This window comes from Streptopelia decaocto (genome assembly GCF_964273445.1).
Source record: "Streptopelia decaocto genome assembly, chromosome: 1".
Taxonomy (NCBI): domain Eukaryota; kingdom Metazoa; phylum Chordata; class Aves; order Columbiformes; family Columbidae; genus Streptopelia; species Streptopelia decaocto.
The window spans coordinates 126,360,339-126,378,551 of record NC_138663.1 but is presented as its reverse complement, the minus strand read 5'-3'; the positions used below and the strand labels follow the sequence as shown (position 1 = coordinate 126,378,551).

The 18,213-nt window shown below is 36.7% G+C and overlaps 1 protein-coding gene across 1 annotated transcript in view; it reads left to right on the top strand.

Moving 5' to 3' along the window:
* Nucleotides 1–17,922, top strand: part of NCAM2 (neural cell adhesion molecule 2) — a 294,710-nt gene extending 276,788 nt beyond the window's left edge. Inside the window, exons 16-18 of the mRNA XM_082045723.1 lie at nt 6,171–6,375; nt 11,037–11,156; nt 17,288–17,922. Of these exons, the coding sequence (XP_081901849.1) occupies nt 6,171–6,375; nt 11,037–11,156; nt 17,288–17,399 (437 nt within the window). The 3' untranslated portion in view covers nt 17,400–17,922. The remainder of the gene's footprint in view (nt 1–6,170; nt 6,376–11,036; nt 11,157–17,287) is intronic.
* Nucleotides 17,923–18,213: the final 291 nt, after the last annotated feature.

Sequence of the window (18,213 nt, the reverse complement as noted above, 5' to 3'; positions counted from 1 at the left end):
TGAGGAATAAAAAACATTAATGTCAATTATAGCCTTGTTAGCATTTTTTTGTATTAAGGAACGGTCTAGAAAAGAAGATTACTTACTGTCATGGTCTCTTTTGCATTATATATTTCCCCAGTAAAGGTTTGCACTGAATCAGAGTATTTTTTAAAAAAGTTGGTGCTGCAACTGCATTGACTTTTTTATTTCATTGGAAGGTAGACATGTAGCTGCTGGGCACTTACCCGGCTTAAAAGCCAAATTTTATTGTTTTAAATTGCTAAAAGCAGCTCATGCAGCTCTGGCTGTGGCAGCCAAATTACTAGAGCTTGTTTGTGTAGCGGTGAGGGATCAGTGGTTGGTTGCTCCTTTTTGCATCTCATTATTTTTATCTCAATAAGGCACAGGAGTGTGTAGTAACGGGAAGCTCTTGTACAAAGCTAAGAAATGGTTCCTCTTCTAAATAATATAGTCTGCCAGCATCATATGATTCTCACTAAAAAAGCTGGCTACATGCTACCCTTGCATGCTACTGAAGATGGAGTTCACTCTGGGTACCCGTAACTTGTGAGGTTTGCTGGGTGCCATAAAGTCCTTGCATCCCGATCACCCACATCTAAGGAGCTGGAGCACACAAGAGCTCCGTTTAAACCCCTCTTGGACATTTCCTGTTGGAAGGAAGAAGATATTTTGACAGGCAGTGATTGAAGTTATGCAAGTCCCACAATTTAGATATATCCATTTTCAATATGAGTAAATGCAAAGCATTAGAAGACAGTGAAGTATAAATAACAGACACAATTATTTTTAAAAGAGGAATTACTTTTTTTAGATGCTATCAATTGAGAAATTATTTCCACTTATTATGCACAAGTTTTAATGTACTTACATCCCCAAAGAGAAAGAAAAAATAAACCACCAACCATTTAAAAGTATCTGAAACAAATGAGTAATTGCAATGATTGAAAGGAAGAACCATCCTTTGGGTATTTGCAATACCCTGCCTCCAGCACACACCTCATAGTACACCTTTTTATATCTGTTATGGGCCTGTATTAGAGATGCTTATTACCTGTCTGGAATTCTATAACATTTCTATAAATCCTTTTTCTGTTGCTGCTTTTGTTTTTCTAATTATGTGCTTGTTGTTTGGATGTGTGTCCTTCTTTTCTGCTCTCCTGATCTTTAGCTTCACAGTGCTTGTTCTGGCAACGGTCTTGGCTTTAGACCCTCATGAAAAGCTTGTAAAGCTGTTTAATTTTTTCATACTACATCATGATTGTTTGGATGCTAGTCAATGGCTACTAATTTTCACGATCTATGTTTTCTATCTTTTTAGAGGTTTTTAATAAGTATATAATCCTTGGAAGCCTTTGAGTCTAAGAAAAGTTCCAGCTCAGATATAAAATTAAAGACAACATTTGTAGACAGTGCAAAAATAACTGTCATGGTTGAACAACCTTTGTAAGAGTCAATATAACAGGGCAGTTCAAGAAGGTAATAAAAAAGACAATGTTTTTGTTTTTTTTTTTTTGTTTTTTTAATTCTGCTACTATCCAGTGCAATATTTTCAGGTTCATCTTCTAGCTCATAACTTTCAACTACTTCAGCTCAAGAAGAGTTCCTACTTTAGCTTCAGACTGACCTGAAAGAGAGGACAAACTTATACGTAATATCCCCATGCACTGATTCACATCCTTTCAAATGTAGCTGCCAGGTGCTGCCCTAAGAGCATAGGGAAATGCTTAATAGAATTGCTTTTTTTTTTCTTAAAAATGTGCATTACTGTAAAAGGCTAAGGGCTACATAGAATTATCTATCCTTTTAATCTATGCCTGCAAATGAAAGAAAGGCACAAAAAGGTGCTTTTATTTTTTTCAACAAAACTTAAAATCACTGAATGGTTGAAGTTAGAAAGGACATCTGGATGTCATCTTGTCCAACCACCTCCTGCTCAAGGAGAATACTTAGTATAACACTTGCAATTATTATTTTATTGTACCAGCAACTAAATCTGTAGGATTCTGTAGGAGTACAGAGAAATTTTGACTGAAGGACAAACGTTCATGTAAGATCAGTCTGAATATATGAATGTTGCCTATTAGATTCCCAGCTATTTTTGCAGAACCAGTAGCTGTAGTTTTCCATGTACAAAATGTATCTATGCACTCTATACACAACTGTAGATGCTGGCTCTCTCTTTGGGCCTGCTTCTGTTCAGAGTATCTGACAGAGACTCCTTAAAGGAATTCATCCTGAATTTACTTTTGAGGGTCCAGAAAATTTATCTTTCCAGTTATTTCTCTTCTCTGGGAAATTCTGTTTTACTTGCGAAAGTGCTTCATTGTTTTTTCCCATTATTCAAATAATGATTTGTGCAAAAATGTTCAGTTATTTTGTTAGAAGTTAGAAATGCAACTTATCAAATGAGAGAACTTGAAAATTGCCAGCACTTTCCCTGCCATTTACAGAATCTTGTTTCATTTTTTTAATGCATTTCTGAAAGTTTTGCAATTTTATTTCCATAACTATTCATTGACAAGAACTTATTTGAAGCCGTTTCCCTCATTATCATGACAAGGAGTATTATATTGTTTATGCCACATTCTATATAACAGAAAGCATATTAGTTTAAATTTAGCATATTTTTGACAAATTATTATTAAAACTTATTCAGAACTGTTGAAGTTACTCTTTTTTTTTTTTTTTTTTCCAAGCAGTGTTTAAAAGGCTCCACTATGATTAAATTACTAAGTCAGGTATACAATAAGCCTTTTCACAAAATTGTTAAGAACTGAGTCTCTCACATTAGCATTAAACTTTTATGCTTTAAAATAAGTGTGTTTTCAACTAGAAAAAGAAGGTATATAATGTATAAATACTTTATTGTTGTAGAGCACGAAGTGGAAGTGGTATTTTGAGTCCATTTGCTACATAAAGGAACACTGAAAAAAAAAAAAGAAAAAAGAATTGCTGCTTATGGTGGGCTTTTTGGCATTGTTTAAGAACTATCACAATAGAGCTAATAGGAATTTCATTTAGGGAAAAACTTTTTTATAACAAAGGTGTTTTTCAAAGTTGGATGGAAGGCTGTAGACAGCATGACGTTAACATTTAATTCAGTCACATAATTAGTACTTCTAGTGTCATAAGTTACTGAGAAAAAAATCACATTATTGTGATACCATAGATATATTAAGATATGATTTTTGAAAGCAGTCAGGACAAGCCAAAGTCCGCTTTGAATGTGATTGACAGTAGTTTTACAGCTTTTGTGGAAGAAGGTAGACCAGTACAAAGTCCCAGTAATTTAAGCAAGAACAGAATTAAATCAAATAAGAACTTTTAGAAAATTACTTTTACATATTTTCATGAAGATTAACCATAATGCAGATGCTTTTAAAACACATAATGGTCCAATTTCTGCCTGTCTTCAGAAGAAGAAGGACATGAAGAGCCTAAGAGAGGTGAGAAGGCTGATGATAGCCACGCTCCAGGTCTCACCAGAGGATGTGGCCATGTTCCTGTCACTCTTTGGGCTGTGGGAGGTGAAGGAGAGAAATGTAGATGTAATATTTGGAAAAGTAGTGGCAATCATAAGAAATCAGACTCTCAAGTGCTGTGAAACAGATACCTGTAGGAACAGATGGGTTGCAAATAGGAAAAATAGAACTTGGGGCAAATAGGGCAGTAGTAAGGTTGGAGAACTCTGAATGCAAAGGAAATTATCAATCATAAAGAAATAGAAAAATATGTAACCATCAAATATGTAGGTCTCAGATGTCTCACCAATACCAAGGAGAATAAAAATGAAAAACAAACTCTTCCCCACAACAGCAAATGAATATGAATATCATTGTGCAAAAGAGCAATATTGTATTATAAACATTTCCTTCACTTGTCAGTGAAGATGTTGTGTAGGCTTTTCTGTCACTGAATCATTCAGGGTGGGAAGCTTGCCACATCACAATGTTCCAGTGATACTGGAAATGCTGTTTACATCAGAGAAAAACATATCTCCCCATGGTGAAGAATTCTTAACACTGCATTTAAAAAAAAAAAAAAATCCTAAAAATATAACAGCAACAAAACAACCCTGAAACCCTTAAAAATGTGGATTAAAAGACCATAATTTTTATCCTCCATGGTTCTATTTAGTGGTTAAGATGGTATAGAGAGGAAAATTTTCCTGTATAATGTGTCGAGAATGGGACTCTATATCCGTTCAAACATGAGCTTTTTCAAAAAACTAGAATTAAATATTTATACCTTCCTGATGATTCATATCAGTAAACACAAATGACTGAAGTTTAGAAAGGAAGTCATCGGATAGATGGGTGGATATATGGATAAAGTAAGTTTTGGAAGATGTATCAGAAGTTATACTTATATAAAGAAAGAAAATGTGAAATGTCAACTTCCAACACTGCTGATGGGGCAATATGTAAACGATACATTGTTTTACTTCTGTACCATTATTTTTGTTACTTACATAGCACTTTTTAAGTTGTTCTGAAGAAAAGAAAATAACTTTGAAGTAATATCTGCCAGTTTATCTGCCTATCCATCCATGTAAATATATATCCTTTGAATTCTGTTTTATTGTACAAAAAAATTCTGAAAAATAGTTCTATAAGAAACCAAACTATACAATAGACAATTGAATCAATTGCATAAGAATTAAAATGTTCTTCTTTTGAAAAAATCTTTTACTTTTCCATTTGTTATGTCACATAGGCTAACAAAGCATATATTTCTGTTAGCATGCACTGATTTAGAAGTCCTCAAGAAAATAATTTTCGTGTTTTATTTGAAAGTAAATAGATACTTAAAAATTACTTACACAGAAATATGAAAGCTTGAATTATATTCTTAATTTAAAACCAGCTCACATTGTATCAGAGAGGGGGTAGAGGAAGAAGAGGAAGATGATAGTGATAGCCCCATTAAAACATTTATATTATATTACATTATATTAAGTTTTGGTGTCTGTTATGACATGATTCAAATAACTTCCCATCAGAAAAAATCTTGCTCTTATTTTGGCAACAGGCATAGATGCAAATGGGAATGTGCCACTGCATTGCTGACTCCAAGGCATTGTACCACTAAGTATGCAGTGCTTATGTGCAACACCCAGGTGCAGAAAACCCAGTTCCACTCCCCTGTGGAGTTTGCTCAGGACATAACCTCACACCAACCAATTGTCACTAGCAGATTTCTGAACTAGACTGATACCTTCTTGAACTAGCATGAACTGTTACTGAGGTGGCACCTTTTTCTTCCCTAGTTTATTGATCAGATACAAGTCATCTCCTTCATAAGGATCATCTGAGTTCACAAACACAATAGCTGTTCTTCTGAGAAGTCTGTAGCATTTTTCTCTCTTATGGAAATGTTAACTGAGTCAAAACTTTTTTTTTTTTTTTTTCCCCTGGGATTTGTAATGAACTAAAAATAGCTAAGCATCAGATTTCATAATGCAAATGCAGAAAGCAAAATCAGGTGTGGCATATGTTTGTTTTGAAGTACATGAATGTATTTTCAAGGTACAAGACTATACAAAATGAGGTCCTAACTCTATGATCATTTAATAATATACATAGTTTTCTTCATACTAATTTATTTAAGACTAAATGTGTGCAATTGTTTGCAGATTAAACAGCATGAATTTATTTCTTTGGAGACTTTTTTTCATTCTACTTTAATTCAAAAAAATGACTTTGCATGAATAAATACTGTTTTAGGACTTTCTTAAAACTTTCAGTAATTCTGCTTAGCAACACTGCTAATAAGTTATATTTGAAATGTGGAAAATGACTACTTATATCAGCATATTTATATATGTTCAACATTTAAAATTATTTTCTTAGGCTGCATAATGATACTTGTGGTCTTGGAGTTTTAAAATGTTATGTTATTTATTATTAAATAATGTCATTTGCGCTCTGTGACCCTATTGGAATTTTAGCACTGGGAAAATATTATACAGAAAAGATATTTTTTGTGTGATTTTTTTTTTTTATATCAGGTTGTATAAATGCTTAATCTTCGTGACGGTTTATTTTCATTAATTTCTGAATGGTTCATTTCTAAATATCCTTTAGTCTCCTGGACTACAGCTTAAAAGCAAATGGTACTCTTTGGGATGAATTTTATTAATAAATTTTAATTTTCTTTCCTTCAAGACACTATTTTTAATGGTCTTGGACTTGGTGCTGTCATTGGCCTGGGAGTGGCAGCCCTTTTGTTAATCCTGGTTGTGACTGACGTTAGCTGCTTCTTTGTACGACAATGTGGATTGCTAATGTGCATCACCAGGAGGATCTGTGGGAAAAAGAGTGGTTCAAGTGGAAAAAGTAAAGAACTGGAAGAAGGAAAGGCAGCTTACTTGTGAGTATTAATCATATATTTTGGAAACTACATTAAAAGAAAAAGTTGGCTGTCCAACTTGCATTAACTTCATGGCAATTTTGGACGGTGGCAAGGAGAAGTCCTAAAATGTTTCTATTACTTGGAAAAGTGTTCCCCTGAAATGTATAGAATTGTTTGTGTTGCCTTAAAAGAAAAATGCATTGGGAAAAAAGAAAAAAAAAAAAAAAGCAGCATTTGCCATACTTCACTCTTTTGCAGCTTGAGACAAAGGAAATCAGTCATAATTCATTAACAGATTAATAGTTATAGGCAGATCTTTGATCTATGAGGGACATGTAACAGATCATTGTAACTCCATTTCTGCTGATTTGTCTTTGAGCTGTTAATACCCAAAATTGGAGCATATGGTTGTGACAGTCACTAAATCTGGGAGTAAAGGACGTATTATCAGGTTCAATCCATGAAAGAGTTTTTCTTCTTGTATATAGCACTTGATAGAAAATCTTGGGTTTTGTCCATAGTCTTTAGGAATAAAATGTATTGTTGATTTTTTAAAAATAGGAATGTTGTGTTGGATGTGGGTGAAATGCTGGTGAGTGTGATTGCTCTTCATAACAACAGTGAATGATTGCTAAACTTGAGTGGGGAAAAAAACAATCCTGATTCTCACAAATACCCTTGTATAGTGGCCACTTCATCAGACCAATGTGAATGAACCCATCATTTATGTGCAAATATGTTTCCTTAAATGGTAAGAGTGGATAGTGAGATCTCTGGCAAAACAGTTCAAGTACTGATTGCATAAAATTATGGTGCTTTAAAGACCAAACATTTACAAAAGGTAAGCTGGAGAAAGGATTATTTATTGTCCCTCATTTTAGGCAGTTCCTCTTATTTAACTAAAAATTGCATAATTTCCTCATTATGTTCATCTGATAGACTTCTTATGCATACACTGTAATATCTGTGAGAATGCTGCCTTTATGTGGTTTAAATAACATTTACTGTTCAGTTCCTGTGTGCTGTAGCTCTCCTAATAGTCAGGCTTTGCAGTTCATTGTCCTGCAGCTTCCAAGATCCATCCTTTCCCAGATGCCTGTAGGGCAGATCATATTTCACAGCCCTCATTATTCATAGCTGTATTGGGCTTCGTCATGGATGGCAATGGAGGTATAAGTGTCTTTTTTTGGTTTTAGTTCTGGATTCATAGACTGTGTCTTAGGTAACTTGATTACATTTCTCGGTTGGGTTCTCAATCATTTTTTGAAACACCTCTGTAGAACAAAACTGATCGTAGTTAGGGTCATAGTATTTATATCAAAAAATGCCATAAGATAGCTATTTCCTAATTCTCCACTGCTTACAGTAAGAGAAAGAATAACAGCATTTTTCCTTTTGTATGAAGCCAGCATGCCTTGGTTAATAGAATCAAGATGTCAAGCTTCTGGCTCTGACTCAGCTGTCCTTTCCTATCAAGCACAGCACTTCAGCTTATGCTTTGATTTGACATTCAAGAAGTGACCACATATGAATTGGTGTACAGACCCTTTCTGAATGGGAAGATCCTAGGGAGCTAAAGTTGCAAATGTTACTTGACAGCAGTTTATACCTTGCTATCAATATCTCATACCCAAATGCCATTCCATGCTGTCCCAGAATAGCATAAAGCTGATTACTTAATTCCTCAATGACACTTATTTTGCAAGAACAACTAACTGGTTTAATTACATTTCTTTCCTTGTTGGGGTGATCCTCAGTCAGTTAGATCATAAAATATCTGAGACTGTTCTTAACATAAATAAAATGTCAGGCTAAAATTTCAAGACAGGCGTGAAGAGTCAAAATTTGAATTTGTTTCCTGTGAACTGCAGTTCCCTAAAAGACACTGACATGTCACTCTTTTAAATATGTCAGTTTGCATTCTGGATTTTTGTATGGGTTTACGGTATGTTTATTTGTTACATTTTGATTGTAGGATATATCTATAGTCATTGAATATTTTCCATATGTAATGAATGTAGATGATAAAATGTGTGTAACACACGCACAACCACCTGGAACAGAAGTAACACAATGTGTTTTCTACAAATCTCTGTCCTGTCTGTGGAATTTTTAATTGTTACGCAGTTTGTACTTTTGTACAGATCAGTTTCTCAAACTTATGTGAACACTGTTCACTAACAACATCTCTTTTAGCCTTTTGGTTATGCAATAATGTTTGTCTGTAAGACTGCAGACATACAGACAAACTACGTAGAACTTACTGTTCCCTCCACCAGTCCTACTATGATCCATAGTCTTTTCACAGATTTGAGGTAGCCATGACAGTCATGTGCATCATCTACAGAAATGAGCATTATATCCGTTTGTGTATCTTGAAGTAGATATTATTGAAGTAGAATTTCACTTGCAGATATGAATAAGGACAAATAATGCAGGGTTTTTTTTAACAAATAACCAGAATCTTTTCAACTTCTACCCATTAATCCTTCCATAGTCAACTTCTTGGCTACATATTTACCTGCCCTATACTCTTATTACCCCACAAAGATGTTCCTTGAGGATTCCTACCAGATGATGGTAGAGTTTTCCAGATACTTCCTGATTAGATGGATTATTGTACTTGTAACAGCCTTGTCCCATCCCAACAGATGGGATGAGGGATGAGTTAACTCTGAACGTGACACGCGCCCTGACTCAACAGATCAGATCAGGTGTGAGTTAACTCTGGGTAATTCCACGCGGCAATGCAAAGTGAATGACAGACAGTCACTCCGGGGGTCCAATTACAAATTTGCTAAAAGCACGTGGTAGAGTACAAATTACAGTGATTAGTGACTTGGCAAAAGTATGTTATAACATCACAAAACTTATCAATACATTGACAGCAAAAGAACTTCTACAAATGGTGGATCGGCAACAATTAGTAACTAAAATACAAAACTTAAAAAGACTTTAACAGCAGAACTTAAAATGATGTTACGTTTGTATTTTCAAGAAAAAGGAAAAGAGAGAGAGAGAGAAAGACTAAGATATGAGAGAGAGAGTAGGATATAAACTAAGATATGAGAGAGAGAAGAAGAGAGTAGGATATCACCACTCCACAGGTTATCGATCCAGTGATGTCTGGTGAAGGGAGGGTGGACGCGTTGAAGACTTGTGGGGTCATTTTATAACCCAGTTCATTTACATGTGAGCAGTTCATCTCCTCCCTCTAGTCGCTCTTCATGCTAATTAGGAAGACTCTTCTGGAAATGGGTCTGGGGTCTTCAAACTAGGGGAAAGTTCATGGTACTGACCAGAAGTGAGTTGTCTTGCCTATCAGGGGTAGCTGTTGGTTTGTGGTTTCTTCTGGTAGTTGGTTGTCTGACAGATGGTTCATCTCTATCATCCCAATTAGGCCATGAGGCCTTTCACAGCAACACTGTTAATTGCCCTTATTTTCCAAGGTGTCTGCCTCCATGGCCATAAAACTTTAGGAAAGATAAGATGAGGTGTCATCTATCTTTTCCTCCCAAAGTAACAAAAAACAGACGTTTGAGGCATAACAAGGTCCTTTGTTCTGCTAAGGATGGGCGAGGGTAAGTGCTTCAAGGTTGTCACAAGCCCGTTTAAAGATTATCTTCTGAGGAATAATACAAAAATGTGAAATATTAACTAGACCAGGGTCTAACTGGGTCTTTGCTATGGCACATAGCAGTCTAACTGTTCTCTAGAACATCACAGGCCCGTAAAATAGTCTGTTAAATATAAAAGTAATTGTTTGTCTATATCTCAGTTACCCTTTGTTTCAAGACTGCAGCTGATAAAGTTCTGGGAAACAATTTGTGATCTGATGACAGGAATAGGGAAGAAATGTTGACATGGAAAGAGGTTTTATTTTGAAAATATCAGATATATCTTGGGTATCCTTTGATCTGTCTTTCAGGAGTAAAATTATATGCAAGTTTTTAATTAGTAGTAATATCGTTAATACCTCTGTAGCAGGGAACAGTGCTTGCCATATCATGGCCATATCACCAACAAAAGTGCAGTGACAGTTCTCACTTCTTCATCTTACTTACAATTCATTGTCCCATGCGCACAAGAGTTGTTCATTTGCTTACATGTAAGAAACTGGCATTTGTTCCTAAAATGGGAGGAATATGACATATTATAGAAACAAAGTTTCTTCTAACAGAAGGGGCTAATTTCTTATCACACAAGAGCTCTTTACCCAATTCTGGCAGCTGGGATTGCCACAGCCTCAAGAGATTAAAGTACACTTCTGCAGTGTGTACACTTCTGTAGTGTGTACATGAAGGCTCTTTACACTTTCAGAAAGGTTCAAGAATGACTAGGCATCAAGAACCTATATTTATTGTGCTAGGTTAAGAAAATTTACATCTATTCCCATGAAGACACCATCATCTTATTATTTAGTAGTAAAAAGAATACTCTTTTGAGATGCTAATCCATGGTATTTGTGGAGTTAGGTAAGTAACCATGGATACAGGATGGTTTGAAGACTTCAAGGAATGGGGAACACACTGCTAAATGGTCTCAGTAGTGTAAGTCACTGATAATTAGTTCTGCCTTTTCTTTGCCGACTTGAGAGATGGGTTCTTGGTAAAAAGTTATGTGCAATGTATGTGGTTAGTATGATGACATGAGACTGAGACGTTTTTAATAATTTTCAGGAAAGATGGATCAAAAGAACCAATAGTGGAAATGCGAACAGAGGATGAAAGAATTACTAATCATGAAGACGGGAGTCCAGTAAATGAGCCAAACGAGACAACTCCCCTCACAGAACCAGAGTAAGTAGCCTGACATTCCCCAGCATTTCACACAAGCTTCTCCCAGCTGCGAGGACAGACTGGGCTTCCCATGCTCTAGGAATGAAATACACAGCATCGTCAGAATGGTGTAATGTGGCAATGCAGTTTACTGGTGTGATTTTTACAATAGTTCGTCTAAACTATTGTACCCTACAACAATTTTTCTCTTCTTTCTGTGACTGCCAAGGTTTAATGCAAGGCAACAATAAACTGTGGCAGATGCTCTCTGTTATCTCCTCACTTACCCTCCCCTCAGACAGGAAAAAGTGATGAGGAGGAATGAAGAAAGACTTTGCAAGTTGGAAAAAAACTTTTAAAATGCCTTACTAATGCTACTAATAAATAGAGAAACTATATACAATATACAAAACCAATCCTGAATGTCCCAGGGTAGAGCAGCATTGCCCAATATGGAGTTGTCATTACTTCAGCAGTGGTGGAGCTGGGAGCTGGTGTGGCTCCAGCAGCTGCAGGGCAGGCACCCAGAAGTCCTGGGCAGGACTTCACAGCAAACCAGAACTGGATTCAGGGATGCAGGGTCCTCAGGCCTTGGATTGCAGGGACAGCAGACAGGGTCCTCTTCAGACACCAGCCATGGTCAAAGAGACCGAGGCCCTCATGATCTCCCTCTTTTATAGGGTGTATGACGCATATGGGATGGAATGCTCAGTTGGTCAGTTTTAGTCACCTGTTCTGTCCACCCCTCCTTGCAAATACTCCCCTTTTGCAATGGAATGTGTGAAATCTTATCAGTCTTCTTGGTCATTATAGCAAGAAATCTAAACATGGAACTTCTTCTGCATTCCACTGGTCACTCTTATCAGTCCAGAGTGAGCAGTGTCTCAAAAAACATGTAGCTAAATTCAGAAAAGTGCAGTTACTTAGAAGGTACTTAGAAGAACTTAGCTGAAAGGAAAATTCACTAAAAGAGAACTGGTCTTGTTTTTGACAAAACCAGGACAGTGACCCAGAGTACATTCACATCTGGGCATTATCCAGCTTTTGGATGGCAACACCATGATAGCGACAATTCTGAATTCTATCTTTACACCACCACCACTAGCAAGTATCTAGAGAAATTTGCTGGCCCTCCTTGCTGCCCTGACTCCTGAGGAGCTCCCCCTGTCCTCTTTGTGAAAACAGACCTCATGTCAGGGCTGGGGGGCACAGGCAGCCTTGCTTTACCCTCCCCAGCCCACCCATACCCCCTGACCAGAGTCCAGGAGCCCACATCACCTCCAGCCTCATTAGCAGTTCATGCCCAGTCCTGGCCCCAGTGGGACACAGACCTGCATCGTGCTGCCACCCAAGCTCTGCCTGCTGCAGGGGCTGGAAGGTGAGATCATGTCTCTGCCTGCCCTCTCTGGCAGCTCCAAAGCTTGCCCTGATGCTTCCCCTGCTCCCAGTTACCCTCCAAACCCCCTGGGGGGACCATGGTGGCAGAGGCAGGTCACAGCTCTGCCCCCTTCTCTCTCGGCCCTGGCAGCTGCAGTCACCTCACCCATCAGCCCTCCTGACCCTGCAGGACGAGGACAAGGATTTTTTCATTCAGGTGCAGCTGACCTTGACCACATACCCAGGGCTTGCCCAGCAGTTATTAACCACTCTGTGGGAATAATCTGACTCGCTGGAGTGGCCTTTGGTTGGATCACACAGACATCCCTACACACGCCCTGTGTGTAGGGCACAATGATCCCATGCTCCAGAAACCCAGCTCCTCACTGAGTGGTCCCTTCCTGCTTTCACTCACCTAACTGATAGCTTAGCTCACTATGTGGTGTAATTGGGTTAACAGTGCTGAAGGGCAGCACACAGCTCCTTCATCCTCCCTTCCCATCCCTGCAAGTGATTGTCAGCACAGAGATCACAGCAGTTTCGCCCTTGGGTTTGCAGGTTCTGACTACCTCCTGGGTCACAGGGACCAGGCTTGGGCTAGGATATCCCATGTGCTGGAAGTCAGGTCCTCTCCTCAATTTTGCCACTGCAGCCCCTGGAATGGATTAAACTGGGTAGAGCGGCTGGTGTTTGTACCTGAACAGCACTTTTTGAAAACTGTGTGGAGGATAAACTAACATTTGTGACAGGGCACAAGGAATCACAGAATCACAGAATGTTAGGGATTGAAAGGGTCCCCAAAAGATCATCTAGCCCAATCCCCCCACTGGAGCAGGAACAGTGAGATGAGGTTACACAGGAATGTGTCCAGGTGGGTTTTGAATGTCTCCAGAGAAGGAGACTCCACAACATCTGCCTGTTTCAGTGTTCTGTCACCTTCACTGTGTGGAAGTATTTTGCTAACATTACTATCACAATGAGAGCTTCTGATCTGCTTGTTTTTTTCTTCTGAAAATTCAGTTTAAAGAGAAACTAATATTTCAACAAAGGTGATGACAGTACCATTCCTTCTATTAAGAACCCAACTAGTGGTGTTAAGAGACATGAGCTTATTGCTCAAGAGTTTCATTTCTGAGCCTCAGAAGTTTCTTGATTTGAAGTTATTAAAGAAAACACAAGGCATCTTTGGTTTGAGCCCGAAGCTTTTAATGTATTGTGAAAATCTCCTACCTCATGAGATCTTAGAGCTGTATTAAGTATAGAAACTGACCTGTTTATTATTTGATGGAATCACAGTTGATTTTTAAAAGGAGAGGATGTTCTTATAAAAGTATTTTTCTCTTTCTGAAAATACAAAAAAAAATAAAATTAAAAAAAAAATTACTTCCTTGCCATTACCTAGAACTGCAAATGCCGGAACCTTTAGTAAGAAAAAAGCATGTGTTATTGGCTGTCATTGGCATTTGTAGTAAATGGTGGAAAGGTATTAAGTGACTGCACATTAAGCTATATAATTCTTTAAAGAACCCGTATTTAGAGACTTCAAACTCATGCCAATTAAATAATTATGGAATTTGTTGAAAGACTAGTGATATGTTTGCTCTTCATATTAGAATTTATACTGAAGAGCATTCTAGAGAACCCACAGTTATCTAAGCAGTCAGGAGAATGTAGTTGTAAACATTGTAGAAGTCCAGCCTTGGATATGTTAGTGAGTAAGGCACCACTCCACATTTTTTCATGCTTCAAGGCTATTTGTACCACCAGATTTTGAAAATACGATTGAGATACACCTAGCAAGGGACATGATACAAGGAAAGAGTAAGTTCAGTTCTCCCTGCTTGTCCCAGTCATTAGAACAACTGACAGGAGTGAAATATGAGAATGTTAAGATCTAAACTGTTTTATTATCTTAGAGGAAAGGGAAATAATCAGTCACTGGTGGCTCAGAAAAATAACTAAAGGATAGGAACAACTGATAAGGAGTTTGATGGGTATTATGTCCTTGGGAGAATAGGACTGCTAAGAAATATTAATAATAATGACAGTTTCCTTCTTTGTAATTTCTTCTCCCACAAGCAATGGCAAAAGGCAGCACCCCCAAGGTACAGCTGGATGGAGGTCAGCTAAAGTTTCTGGACAGTGTCACTTAGGAAATCAAAGATGAATAGAACATCGTGCAGTGAGGACATCTGAAGGGCCACTGGTACTAGGGAAACATGGAAAGACACAAGTCGTAACAAATCAAAGAGAGAAGCAATGTGAAGTATGGGTGAGATGTCACAAAAAGAATGGAGGACGCAGTAGGGTAGAAGTGTCTCAGTAGGAATGACACAAAAAAACATTGTCAACAACAGGTGCTATCAGCCAGAAAGGCTGTGCAGGGCATGAATGACCAATGGGGATCTTGGATGGAAGAGCTTAGCTTGCAGGAAGGAAAAGTTTCAAGGATAATTCCAGGCAGGAGATGTTCATACAAGGTGGGATTCACTCTGGCTAATTAAGGCTGTCATAAAGGTATACCAGATAAACCTTCAATTTAAATTAGACTAAATATTTTGAATAATTAGTTGAATTATTTTGAAAGCTAGCAAATTATACTCAGAACTTTAAATGCAATTTAAGCATTTGTGGAAAGTAATTAATATAGAGATCACTGCCTCTTACAATAATGGAGTATTTTCATTATATTGCTCAGCGTATTATTCAGTAATCTACATTTTACCTTGAATCAGATGTTTCTTGTCAAAGACAGGTTTGAGATCCATGTTTGGCAGATGAGCATAAATCACTTTTACCTGGAAGTCAACAAGTTTTAATAATACTGGCAGAAAATCAATTTAAGCTGTGCATTTCATATTACATTTCTGTAATATGATTAAAATATCACATGCAATGTGGTACTATAATTACATTCCTAGTCTGACATTATTTTTTTTCCAGTATTGGTTGAGTTTTTCTTGGTGTTAATGAACCTGGGTGAATTCCAGTATCAAAATGTCTAGGAGCCATTTTCCTATAAACTAGGAAAGTAAATATCCCAGCTAAAGTTTTGTATGAGTAATATTAGCAGACTATTCCAGTGTAACCACATGCAAATAATTTGAACTTACTTGTAACATGCTGTTAATTCACTTCTCCAAAACACAATTTATTTAAATTTCCACACAGTATAGTCTGTCAATTGTGCAATTATTACATTGACTCAATATTTCCTCCCTTTCAGCACCATTTTTGGAGAAATTACTCTGCCTTTATATATAACTAGATTAAATTAGGTCTTTTTTTTTTATACTAGTTTAAGTGATTTGCACTATCAGGCCATTAACACAGGTGCCTGCTTACCTAAAATGCATCTCATGAGCCATACTTCCTCTGCCCCATTGTTTTATTCTCTTTTAAAAATAGATTCTGCTGTTTTCATTTGTTCAGGCATCATGTTGTGGGCTAAAATCCATTTCCTTTGGGTGTGCCATGTGAAACAGACAATTACTAGAGATTTCCCTCTACAATCAAAGCCAGACAGCTCATACATATCCCACATATCTTACTGAAATAGAACAAGTTAGTCTTCTCTCTGTTTTCTATCAGATATAGGTTGTGCTTTTTGTTTAACCTGTGGATAAACAGCATCTTTCTTAGTTCATTTCTGACTGGCATTTGGGGTATTGGTTTGGTTTATTTGTTGTTATTAAATACTATTATTACAAGATGTTCCTAAGGGATTCCTCAGACTGGTTTTGAACAGTATATTGCTCTTTGGGACATCAAAGTGGAAATTTACTGAAATATTGCATACTACTCCCTAGTTAAAAACCAGAAAGAAAACCCAAACTGGAATCACTATAAACAGCTATTATGCCCATGAGACATTATTACAAGAACATCTTAGTAAACCATACATATTATTGACAGCTATATTTTTTAACAGCTAACTGCTGGCAGTAGACAATCAATGATTTTCAAGACCTTTTTGAATGAAATCAGTATTTTGCCTTTCCTGTAAAGTGAGGATGGGTACTCCTTTGCCATTGGAATTAAGCATTATAAAACCCAAAGAAATGTTTAGGTCATTTCTGAAATTAAAATATCATCTGAAGGTCTTCTTACATTCAAATAAGAACAGCTTCTATGACAGGGATGAAAATAAGTAGTCAGCTTCTTTTTGTGGCATTTTTTCAGATTTTTCACTGTGTTAGTCTTAAAAGAATGTAAGTTATTAACACAGCTATTGTGTGCTTTTACAAAAATGAATAGTAAATGTTTCTAAATAATAAAATAACTTCCATTATCTCCTTCTTCTATAAGAAGTTCTTTCCTTTATGTCTTGGCATAACCTTCAATGACAGATATCTTCTTTCAAATACAATTGAATTTACATTTAGAAGCAGACATTAAAAAAAGAGTATAATCTAGAATCAGCAAAAGGTTTGACTGTGTTTCATGGTATCTTTGGGATCACATACCTCTGTATTGTCTTGAGTCAGTATTATTTGGCATTCTATTGTTTCGGTTGTCTTATTAAAAGAAATTGCATTTTGGGCAGCAGCAATATTAGTGTAATGTGCTATTTAGCATTTTCTGGCTTTGTAGAAATTGAAAGAGTTAATATTAATGTATTTAAAAGCAAAGAACCTCAGTAATTCTACATTATTTTCAATAAACTATATTTTCAGAAACACTGTGGACTGTGTAAACAATACATACATTGTAGACTTAAATTGTGGATTATATGTTATTCATGTGCTACCATGATTCCTCTTTTCTTCTGACAGGAAGCTGCCACTAAAGGAGGAAAATGGGAAAGAAGCTTTAAATCCAGAAACCATAGAAATCAAAGTTGCTAATGACATCATCCAGTCAAAAGAAGATGATAGCAAAGCGTGATAAGATATACTACAGCTGTTTGGATTGAAGCAACCCCGTGACCAAAACTTTACAGCTGACCTTAATATCTTGGGAAACTTAAGCTTGGAATAGTTAGTACATGTGTACATAGGATGAAACAGTTTCTGTCTACAGTTCCTTTCTATTTTTTGGTTAATGGTTTTAGTATGTAGTTTTGCTGACACCAAGTCCCATGGTATAAATTTGAAAAATCTGCAGAATAAGAACTGTAATTTACTATAAGACAAAGTATATCTATTTAGAAGAATACTTTACAAAGCACCCCTAACCATAAACAACATATCAGGTCTCTCCAGATTCTATAGTGCAAGCTACATAAAGTGCCATATACTGCTGTATTTGTTTCCATTTATCATGAAGCAAAAGTTTAGGTTGCCTTTAAAAAAAAAAAAAAAAAAAAAAAAAAAGCCAGTCTTAGTATAATGTTTAAGACCTTAGCACTGGCAGAGACTCAGTAGTCATTCCAGCTGTGCTTATCACTTGAAAGAGACAGAAAAAAAGACACTCTTCAACACAGAGCCAGCTCCACCTGCAATTCTACCTGGGTTCTTTGTTATAATAAAAAGTTGATAAACATGATGTACAGATTTAAATAAAATCAGATAAAAAATTTGTAGCAGTATATTGGGCCTCATCCTAACTACATGAGTGTGACTCTGGAAGGTTGTAGGATTTTCAGTGCTTCAGGTTTTGTGTATTAATATTTGGGAGGTTGCATTTAAAATAACATCCAGCAAAGGTGTGAAAACAAAACTTTTTTTTGATCATAATCTTGGCTTCAAGTGAAACATTA